The 12212-nt window shown below is 36.5% G+C and overlaps 1 protein-coding gene across 5 annotated transcripts in view; it reads right to left on the reverse strand.

The window, feature by feature from the left end:
* Nucleotides 1-12212, reverse strand: part of LOC108606304 (fasciclin-2) — a 92894-nt gene that overhangs the window by 12659 nt on the left and 68023 nt on the right. For all 5 annotated transcript variants that reach the window (XM_017996294.2, XM_017996297.2, XM_017996295.2 and 2 more), the window contains one exon: nucleotides 6962-7125. In XM_017996294.2, coding sequence (XP_017851783.1) covers nucleotides 6962-7125 — 164 coding nt within the window. The remainder of the gene's footprint in view (nucleotides 1-6961; nucleotides 7126-12212) is intronic.

Below are 12212 nucleotides of genomic sequence, written 5' to 3' on the forward strand. Positions count from 1 at the left end.
AATACATATGTATGTACACAGTGGCGTATACGTAATATAATTTCAAACAAACTGCCTGGACGCCCCCAAGGCTGCTGACCTTTCGCCACTTGCCACACATCAGATCAGCCAGTTGGCTGGCACACTAACGAGCCGAGCCGAGCCGGACACAACGCTCAGCACTGAACGAGTACGACGACTTGAGGACGAGACAGACGCCTTGGCATGCCAATAAATCTCTGTTGCAGGCAAACAGAAAATTGAAAAAATTGCTAACTGAAATTCCTAAATCAAATACTTGCGCACCAGCACAATCCAAACACAAACAGGCAATGCCAAATAGCTTAGCAAAAGGCAAAAGGGGCAAGGACAAGCGCAGCAGCCGTAGCTGGAGCTGGAGCAGCGTCCACAGTCACTCAGCCAGCAAATCGAAGCTGAGCGCCGGCAAACTAAAAATATTTTACACACACACACGCACACACACACACACACAGCTTGTTTAATATAAACTAAAGCAGCGCAGAGAGTTGAGTAAAGAAATACAAAACCTTATGCTGACCATTTGAACATTTGCTAACTTTTTGCTGTCTCGCTCACACGCAGCTCTCTCTCACTCTCTCCCTCTTTCATGTAAGTCATGCACTTAAGCACGTCTCTTGCGTGTTAGAGCGTTTAGTTGTTTATTTTTCATAGACAATGCAGCAGCGCTTGTTATAAATTTATAGAAATTAGTAAAAAACTTTTTGTAATTGAAAATCTTGCAAACTGCAAGCCAAAGAATTTTAAATTAAGCTCAACATTTAGTCAAAAAATTTACCTATGCTATAAGGCAAAATAATAAGGCAAAGCTTAGTTAATTTAATATATTTTTTTTTTATTATTTGTAACTGCAACTTCAATTCTAAACAAAACCTCTCTAAGTTAAATGTTAACTACAATTCTAAAATTAATTTTTTTTTTTAACGCATTCTTGAATGAAAAAAGTTGCAGACATAGAAATCTTTGCAGTTCATATATATGAATAATTTTTTTTTTGCCTAAAAATTTTTAATTCGATTATTTACTAATTGATTTTTCTTTATTTCTGTGGCACTTCAGGTTTAAGTTAAAATTTTTGCCTACTTAAATTTAATAACGTTATTCGATTATTCTTTTTTGCTTGTGAAAGTTCGCATATTATTTTTTTTTTTCAAGCAAACAATGCAAACAGTTTGAATAAAATTAAAAAATCAAAGCAAAGTGCGACAAAAATAAAAACAAAATCAGTTCTAAAACTTTATTAATAAATTTCTTCATGAACTGAATAGTTTAAGATTTAAACTTCGTTTTGTTGTATAGTTGCAACTTTAAATAAAATAACTTTAATATAGAACTATTCGCTTTTGTTGATTTTAGTAACACAAATTGTATTTTTTTTAGCTATGGTGTGAAATGTTTTTAGCAGAAAAAAACCTTTGAGTTCTAATATTCATTTCCGTTGCGGAAATTGCGGAGATCGTTTTGTGGCAAAGTCTCACCAAAATTAGAAATAACATAGCCATGCAGCCAAGTCGTAGCTCTGGACTTGCAACATATGTGAGCTGCAGCTCAACAATTTTACAGTTTATTTATAAATCAGTGTAATAACAAGCAATCTGTCTGTCTGTCTCTGTCTCTGTCTCTATCTCGCACTCGCTCTCGCTCTAGCTGCCAACTGTCTGTTGACTGTCAAACACAAATACAAACATAAGTTCAGACACACACACACACATGGAAGTGGGGGCTGCTTAGAGCCAAGTGCTGAGTGCAAAGTGCAGCGTCCAAAGCTTCGGCGTGCAAAAACAGCAAAAGCAAAAAAGCAAAAAAGGTGTTCAGCGCTTAGCTTTGTGTGGAGAAAAACATTTTCTATTTTTCCGCAATTTTATTGGCAGTGTAAGCTGCCCGCTGACCACCCCCCACCCGCCCTCGTCCTGCCATTAATATCTGGCGCTGGTTGTGAGTCACACGAAAAATAAATAAAAGTTGCTGTCGAAAATTTTCTTTAACTTTGCGCACAGGCAAAAAGCAAACCGAAGCTGCATGTTGCAAGTTGCTAGTTGCTGCCACACCGCTGCTGCTGCTGCTGCTGTTGCATTGTCGTTGCGTGTGAGATTTTGCTGTTCAAACAGTTTGTGACTGGGCAGCAGCATAAAATGAAATAAAATAAAATAAGATGAACTAGTTTACGATTTCATTATTAGTTTGAGAGCAGCCAATAGCACAGGAGCCAAAGGACATCAGCAACGGCGACGGCGTCAAACACACACAACTTGTAACTTATTGAAAAAGTTGCAGCTGCAGCAGCAGCACAAAAAGAAAAAAAAAAACGAAAACTAAGAAAACTCGCCAAAGCAGCAGAGCAGGTTATTAAAAATCAGAGCAACAACAAACGGCACATGCTTGGACGCTTGTCCCTTTGACCGAAGCAACAGAGCCATGCAATTTAATAGGCAAGTCGACTCGACTCGACTCGACTCGACTCACTCTGTCTCTTTCGCTCTCTTGCCACTCAAAATTGGCCAACAACTTGAACTTGACGCAGCGCCAGCAACAATGCAGACAAACTTAAAGCTCTACTCAATACCACTAAGAGCAACAATAAGTGGCAGGACGAGGAGCAGAGCAGGAGCTGCTGCTGCTTCTTAAGTAAATACTCGACGCCGCACTGCAGCAGCAGCAGCCCACGAATTGTTTGAGTTAAATATTTAAAAGCACTGCAGTGATTTTATTAAAGCAGCAACAAAGCAGCGTTTTTATATTAATAGCCCCATTTATAATTGTAAATAAATAATGCAGAGCTAGGCTGTTTAATTTGTTATCGATATAATCGATTACAAGCGATTTATCAAGCTCAAAAAAGCGATTTAGAAGAATAAGAAAACATCCGAAATTAATATATTTGTTTAGCTGGTATAGTATAAAATTATTTTATTTATAAATTATTAATTAATTATTTCAGAAAAAATTATAATAATAAAATTATTTAAAAATCCTACACAAGTGCTAACCTAATATATAAATGAATATTATTTTATATGTAATAATAATAAAATTCTTTAGAAATTCTACAAAAGTTGTAAACCAATTATTTTATATATTTAAAATTGCTTGAAAATCCTTAACTAAACTACTAACTATTATTAATATATATTAGTTAATAGCACTAAAATATGCGCGCATTGTATTAATAGCTCAAAACTAAATTAATTTGACCAGTAAACTTATAAAAAATAAAAATTGCAACAGTTAAATTCATTTAAAAGTATTCAGAAATACATAGCATACTTTCTTGCGCTGCAAGTATAAATATTTTATCTCTTACGTTGGCGCTTTAACAAATATTTGGCACATGCGTCAGCTCTGTTAACAACGAAGGATCGAGGGAGATATTCAAACAATTAAATAGTTATGTTGCAACTGCATGTGACATTCCAGTAAATGGCGTTGCATTGGTACACAAAACTTGCAACATGCAGCAGCAGCAACAGCAGCAGCAGCAGCAATGCAACATGCGGAAGTTGCTGCAGCAACGGAAGTTTGCTTTAAGCATATGCATTTATTAAAAGCATAAATATTGAAATATTAAACTGTGAGTGGCACAAACAACATGCCACACACACACATACATATATGCAGTACATGCAAGCATGCGTGGCATGCATGTGTGTGTGTGTGTGTGTGTCACACCTACAAGCAAACATTAAGCAGCAGCAGCAGCAGCAGCTTGAGTCCAGTTGAGCACTCGTATTTGACTGCTGCTGTGCCCCAAGTACTTTGTTGCAAGCACTAAAATTCTCGCACTTTACACATGCCTCGCACCTCCCCCTCGCTCTCTTTGTTACTCTTCTGGTTGCGTCTGCTTTCATTTCCTTTGCTCCTCGGACATATTTGACGCTTATTTGCTTAGCTAAATGCAACTTGTGACTTGTCAACACAATCGCTTGCCTCTGCTCTCTCTCTATCTATTTATGTTTGTGTGTGTGCATGCGTAGGCGTGGCTACGCCTACATAATTCACTGCTGCTGCCAGCTCCAGACTATAATAGAGCTATGCCCGAGTACAGTGCTGGCAAATTGAAAAGTTCCTGCAGTAATTATCATTCAAGATTTTTAAAGACATTGCACACTAATCAACACTGTAGCTTATAGCGTAAACAATACTACTAATTAGTGTTGCTAGCCATTACTTAAACGCGCCAAGCATTGTTCAAGAAATTGTTAAAATATAATTTTAGCTATTTGCAAGCTTTAACTTTAGTTTGATCCGCAATCACAAATTGAACACGAAAAGTCGAAGCTGTAACTTTAGTTTTTTCTTTTCTTTCTACACTTTGTAAGCTCAACTAAGCTTAATTTTTGGATGATTTATTTTACTTTTAAATAGATTAAATTTTTGGCTATAAGCTGGAATTTGGAAAGTCTGAAATATGCTTGACCAACACTGTTAAGCAGTGCTCAGCAATGTAAACTGCATTGCTGTTGATTAATGCTGCAATCAATTTCATAATTTTCATATAAATAGATTCTGGGCAGCATTAAGTCTTAACTTTAAACAAGTTATGAATATCATTAATTTGACTTTGTACTTAAAAATTAATATAAAGTTGTCATTATTCCATTTTGAACTTCTATATCCTGATGTTTGTTCTGTTCTGCAATCTGCTGCTTTTTTGTAGCTTGCTTCTGCCTCTACTTTTGATGATTTACCAATACTGTTTAAGCTCAAACATCAGTTTAACGTGGCTTGGGTGGTGCGTTGAGCGTGCCTAATTGGTTTTGGCAAAGCGCGCGCCAAATAGCAAATAAGACTGAGCACAAAGCAGCGATAGAGGGAGAGAGAGAGCGCTTTGGGAATGCGGCATGTGGCAGAAGCAACATGCTGTAGGCTTGAACAACTCGCAATCAGCTTGCAGTTTGCAGCTGCAACGCTCGGTCAGCTGCAGGCACAAATTGTTGCACATGTGAAAATATGTGCAGCTCAAATTGACTTCGATGCGATTTTCATTGCTACGCTTCAGTTGTTTTTTTTTTTAGTTGAAACTCACCATAACTCACAGGCTTGCCGCCTGCAGCAAAGCAGGCAAGGTTCAGTTAACGTGCCACACATGAGGCTGTAAATTCAACATACACACACGCACACACAGACACACTTTGCTCTTTGCTTGAATGCTTGCAACTTTTGCTTGGCTTGGCTTTGCGGGTTGCACATTAAATTGCTTAGAAAAATCAATCTTGTTAAAAGTTTTTCCACTTCAGCATCATTTATGTGTTCACTTTTTGTTTTTTTTTTTTTTTTTTTTTTCTTTTTGGCCAATGCAGTTTTCCTTGCAGCTTACATTGTTTTAAGTTTGATTTTCTTATTGTTTTTTTTGGTACATATTTATTGTTTGCCTTTGCAATAGTTACGAACCAGCGTAAGTAATAAAATTTACTAGTCAAGTCGACGCTGCTAACCAAAAAACTAACTGTAGTGTACTCGTTAAATTTTCTATATAAAATTTTAATAACTGTTTGATTTTGTTTAACAAACTTTTAAGCTTTCAAAATTAAATTTCTGCGCAGCGTATTAATTGCAAAATTTAATAATAATAATTAGTTTGACATAGTAAGTCAATAATATTGACACTTGCAGCTCATTCACTGCTTGTTTATTCACCAACAGCTCAAGCGCGATCTCCCACACTTTGAACTCAGTGCTAGAAGCGAAGCTGAAAGCGCCAGCCAATCAGAGTGCGTGAGCGCCAGTCAATGCGCGAGCCATAGCTTATACCAAAGACTTATACTTATACTTATACTCATCAGCCAATTAGCTTAAGTGTGCTTGCTAGCGAGAGCGCAGCGCTGCTCGCGTTCGTTCGTAGGCGCTCTCTTCGCTGCTGCGACTGAACGAGCAGCTCAGAGAGCGTTAGCGCTGCTCGCGCATCTTTCGTTCGCTTGCGCTCGATCGACTGCGCTGCTGCAACTGAACGAAAGCGTCGCTCTATTGCTTAGAGAGCAGCGCGCATCGTACGAGCCGCGTGGGTTTTGTTTTGACTGCAGCTAAAAACTTTCCATTGCAGCAGAGCACGTGACTTAAGAACAATTGTTTAACTGAATATTGTATACTAAATAAATGTGTATTTGTAGCAAAGTTTAAAAAGCATTTGTCTGCTAATGTTGTACAACAATTTATTCGAATTTAAATTTCAAATAACATTTATTAAATGAAAACTGAACGAGAGCGTCGCAGATTCAATTAAAACTGATTGAACTAAGAGCCAGCATTGAATATTGTATTTGTATTATTAAATAAAATGTTTTTATTTTGCAGCATAATTTACTTATTAATTTGAGTCTATTTTTTATTGCTGTGCTCAATGTTTTCAATATATTTTAGCTGTCAAAAACGATTGAACTAAACTAATATTTCATTATATGAAGCTCAACGCCCTCAAGCCAATAATAGTTTGTTACTGTTGCCCACAAGATGTTTGGACACTCTGGCTTTGGATTTTGCAAGCGCAATCAGGTTAAGCTGCTTGTTGACTCATCTAGCTTATGGCTTCAGAAAGTTTCGACAAGAATTGCTTGTAGTACACACTGATGCCAAAAACTTTAGCTATTTGCAGTCAGCAGTGCAGCAGAGTGAATCAGCTGGCAGTTAAAACAGTGTAGTCAACACATGGGCGTAGGAGGTAGACCCCTTTCAGCCAAGATGTTAATAATTGGAATTAAAAGTGTGAGCTTATAATTAATACTAGGCAAAAAAATGAATCACTGACGACGCTCATGTATAACATTTGTTGAAAATTATAATTATTCTGAAAAAAAAAATAACTGTGCCCCCCTTAATTACTTACTGACTACACCCATGTATACGCATGCATTTCGTTTATTTTGTAGTTTTAATCACCATTAGCCCCCCGTTAATTGCTTATGCACTACGCCCATGCACTTTGTATATATTTCTCTGCTGCGCTACTCACCATAAGTTTTAATTGTGACGCTCGTCTGTAGCAATTCAGTATTTGCATATGAGGCAGTGCAATAATATTGGCCGCCCATTTCACTCGACAAGGACGATATCATCAGAGCCAAACTTTCGCCGGGCAATGTTTCCGTATACATCGGTGGCTGGTTGCGTCCCGTGCTGCAGTTATATACATATATAATTTTTAATACATTTATGTTATATATATATAATTTTTTTTTGTTGTTGGTGTAGAGTGAAAAGAGAATGTGGGTTTTATGTATATTAGTACAACGTAATATGCAATTTGTATATAAGTATTTTTATGCTTATGTTTATGCTTATAATAATTGTTATGAGCATTACGCTTCTTGCTGTTGTTGTTGTTGTTGTTGTTAGTAGTAGTAGTAGCAGTAGCTGCTGCTGCTCGCTTTATGCGTTTTCTTTATAAACTCATTTGCATGCCACGCATTTCAAATGAAACTTGCACACACACATTTGAAACATTATGCAACAATTTTATGCATCACAAGCTACAAATGGGGGCAGTACAGTTTGATAGCAATAGCAATAGAACTGTTGAAACATAGAAGAAAACATCGAAATTTCTAATTGTTAAGAAAATTTAAATTGAGCTGCTTTGATTTGTTTCTAAATAATCACAATAGGCAATTGAAATTGAATTTTTATTCTAGCTCCAGTATTTTGAAAATTTTCCAAATTATTTTCAATAAATTTACTAACAGCAATGAAAGTTTTCATTATTTTATGTTTGGATTGAAATTAAAGATTTTCAATAAGTTTTGATATTGCGCCTTTAATGTTTTATGTTTGAAGATACTCAATTTATCGATTAGTGAAATTTATTTACAATATTAGAACTGAGTCATCCTAGTATTCGAAATAACTTGTTCACTTTATTTTAACATTTTTTATAATATTTTTTTTAATTATAAGCTCTCTAAATTGTTTAGATTGCAAGAATTGTTTATTTTTTAAAGCATCGATTGTTGCGCCCACTAACTATCGATGTTTTCGATACATCATTTCGACACTCACTCACTCACAGCAGCAGTGCCTGTCAAACTGTGCGCTGACTATTGTTCTGTTTCCAACTGTAATCATTTGCACGGCAAATCTAATTAGCCGGTCTAGACTAACTATTTTTGCTGGCCAAACAGCTGCGTGTGCTTGTTTGTGTGTGCGTGTGTGTGGCTCAAACTTTGTTCTTAGCCCATAAACACATTTGGCTTTTTGTTGTTGTTGGCTGCAACGAATGTGCAACAAGCAAAAACGAGTTGCCAAACAAAATTTAGATATGTGCATTATGTGGCGTTTGCTTTTGGCTTTGGCCATGCACGTACTAATTAATTAAAAAAGTTTTTAGCACCACGCTATAACTAAATATGCATAGCGTTATTATTATGGCTTCAGTTTTGTAAGCTGCGAGCCTTTAAGCTCCGCACGGCACACACAACGCACAACTTCAGCCCTGGCTCTGGGCCCTGCTATGCAAAAAAGTTGCCAAAAGCAAAGTCACAGCCCCCCTCCCCCCCCACCCAAAAAAAAAGAAGAAAAAATTGCGGCGTAGCATTTAAAATCCAACGCTTGACTTGGCATATTTTGTTAGCAAACGTCTCTTGTTGATTTTCATTTCGAATTCAATTTGAGTTTTTGCAAACTTTTGCTGTTTGCGTTCGCTTGCAGCTGTTATGCAAGTTATCGATAATAATTTATCGAATTCCAAACAGCGCAGCGAGCCCTGGCAGTCGAGCCAGTCAGCACTTAAGCAATTTCTTATGTATTTTTATGACTGAAATTGCATTTTTATGCTTTGCAACAATGGTTGTTGTTGTTGCTGTGTGTGTGTGTGGCACGTTGCATGTTGCACGTGTGTGTGTGTGTGCAACCTGCGTTCGATTTGCGTTACGCTATTGTTGCCCAAAATGCAAAGAGCGAAACGCGTCCTTGTTTGCCTAGCACACACACACACACGCACACGTATAGACCGCTGCTGCGCCCAAAATTATGCAAACACAAAATAAGCGCAAGCAAAGAAAAATAACAAAAATAAAAGGCCAACGAAAAAATCTTGCAAAATTGCCATTGAAAGTAACTATCGAAAAAATAATAAGTCGAGAGTTAAATACTCTAACAATTTGCAAAAATCTTCAATTTCTAGCCTAAAGTTCAAAAAGAAACAAGATTTTAAATTTGTGTATCTCAAAATTATATTGGCAATAAGCAAAAACTACAAAATAAAGAGAACTGAGTTCAAATGAATATTTTTTTTATTAATTTAATTAATTTTTTTTAATAAAAAATAAATTCATATTTTTTAAATTTAATTTAGCTAGTGCCACTTTTATTTAAAATAATTTATTTGCTAACATAAAAATCAAATCTGTAAGTGAAATGAATATTTTATTTGATTTTCTGCTTTTTACTAGGATAAAAATATAAAACTATTCCAGTTATAGAAGCTATATGATTTAGTTATCTGATTATTATTTGAAAAATGATTTAAACTATAAACGAATATAACTAGCAGTTACTAAATTGGTTAAGTTTAGCTTTGGGTTCTATTGAGATAATTTTTCCAATAAGCAAAAAGAGTCAAGTTCATAGATTAATCTATTTGACTTTAGCATTACCATTTAAGTCCTAAGTTGACTTGTGAATTTATAACAAAAGAAAGCAATTGTTATTGACTTGAATCTCAACCTCAATTCACTTTTGTGGGTTAGAGTAACGCAGAAAAACAAAAAGAAATGAAAGCAAGAAATTCTGCAGCATATTTGCATTGGATTTTTAATATTGCGCCACACACACGTATAGGGTTGCCACCGCCTTAGGGTTGCGGCAGCGCTATTGAGTATTGGCTGAGGAAAAGCAAACAAAGAAGCAGAAAATATACGCATATGTGAAAATCAAATTTTGATTGTTCCCCAGAGAGAACGAGAGAGAGACAAAGGTCTGTGTATTTGGTATTGACAAATATTTTTTGGCGCTTGGGCGCTGGCTTTGTGGCAAGTGAATTAAAGTAACAGAAACGTAACCGAAAGTAACGCAATTTCGATTTCGATTTCGATTTATATTGCAAAGCTGCACAGCGAGCTTGGCTTAAGCCAGAGCGAGAGCGTAAGAGTGCGAGTGAGAGCGGCGCATAAATCAATTCTCAAGCGGTAAATGGGAAACGCAAATTCGAGACTAGGTGTGTGAACTGCGGCGCCGGCCTGGGCTTAATCGCTTTAATTAACTGCAGCTTCAGTTGAAAGCAACGGCTATGGCGACCAAGGGCGTGCAACTGTTGTGGGTGGGGGCGGGGGCGCTTTAGTGCGCTGTTTGGCAGCTTAATTACATTTCACGCCTGGCGCTCGTATGCAACGCATGCCCGTTGCCGAAAAACTTCATTTAGTTTGGCTTGCTGTGTTGTCGGCCGTGGTCAGCAACGAGCCCAAACGCAAAACAATCAACGCGCGGTAGGCGCTACCAAACTTTGTTGTGGGTGTGGCAGCCAAGCGCCTAAAAATTCACACACACACAGCGAAATAACCAAACGCAAATTGAATGCGGCATAATAAACAGAAATTTAAAAATTTTACTGTTGCCAATAATTTTGGTGTTGGTCCAATTGGCGTTGCCAAGGCTCAGGCTCAGGCTCTGTCTCTGGCTCTGACTCTCTGGTCATGGAATTGAAATTAATCCGCAGACAAGTAAGCGTAAAATGAGGTTAATTGGCAAGCAGAGCAGCAGTAGTAGCTAAAAGGTGAGTTCGCTCTCTCTATTCGGTACAGTGGGGAAATCACAAGACAATGCAAGCCACAGTGAGTCGAGAGTTGAGGCTGTCAAGCATTCAGCATTGCTTAGTGTGCAACTTGAAAGGCTTTCAACGTTTCAGCGAGCGAAATTAATTAGCAGCGCATCTCTCGCTCTGCCTCTTTCTAAGAATTTAGCTCTTGGAGCTATGAAAACCTTTGAGGCTTAAAGGCAGCAGCTGTTAAGGCTCCGTGCGCGTCTGAGACATAAAGATAACGCTACACATTACACAAATAAAAATTAATTGCATTTTAAGTAAATTAAGATGTTTCGCGCATTTGTTAGCTGAACAAATTTAAAAAAAATAGCAAAACAAATTATCAAACTATAGCAGAAAGTTCAAACATATGTAAGTCGTGACTAGAATATGTCAAATATTTTTCTAAAATTTATTTCTATATATTTTTAATTTTTATTTATTTTATTAACTCTCAGTCAACTGTGGACGCTACAAGACGTTTTTTGTAAAAAGTGAAGTAATGTATATAAATTTATATATTAATTGAATACTTTAAGCTTGTTCTATCGCTTAGTATTTTATTTTAAAAATAATTTTTTATTTAACAATTGTTTATGTGGCAAATAATCTCAGAATATATTTTACGATTTTGCTTTACCATTTTCTATAATTTGCGCACAGCCAACTAATCGAGCCAGCCTAATGTATATAGCTAGTTACGATAAGCTCGATTCAGGAGCTTCAGATTAGTAGATACAATACCAAAGTACAATGTAAGAATGACAACAGCAAAGTTTAAAGTTTAGTTTTGATTGCATGAGAATTTTAAATGGAGTGTGTGTGTGTTTGAGTTTTTTTGTTTTGTTTTGATGGGGGTTGAGATGCTTATGGATGCTACGTAGCCAATTTTTATGGGAATTAACTTGGCGCTGAACAACAAATATGAATAGAACAAACAAACAATTAATACAAAAGTAACATGCCAACAATGTGGGAAAGGAAGGGCAGAGCAGTAGCTAAACAAATGCAGTTTACGATATATGCATACGATATTCGCATTTACGATACACACATGCGCTAGGCGTAGCTACAATATTAATATACATATGCACTTACGATATACGCACTTACGATATTGCGCACTTACGATATACACATGCGCCATATGCAATAATGCAATATATACATATGTATATGTAATATGCACTTACGATATATAATATACGCAGCTACGATATACGCATACGATATTCGCATTTACGATATACACATGCGCTAGACGTAGCTACAATATATATATATATTAATATGCATATGCACTTACGATATTGCGCATTTACGATATACACATGCGCCATATACTGTAATGCAATATATACATATGTATATGTAATATGTACATACGATATATAATATACGCAGCTACGATATACGCATACGATATACAATTATTGAACTTTTTGTTGCTGTTGTGGCAAGAACTACGGCA

Source organism: Drosophila busckii, chromosome X (genome assembly GCF_011750605.1).
Source record: "Drosophila busckii strain San Diego stock center, stock number 13000-0081.31 chromosome X, ASM1175060v1, whole genome shotgun sequence".
NCBI lineage: Eukaryota > Metazoa > Arthropoda > Insecta > Diptera > Drosophilidae > Drosophila > Drosophila busckii.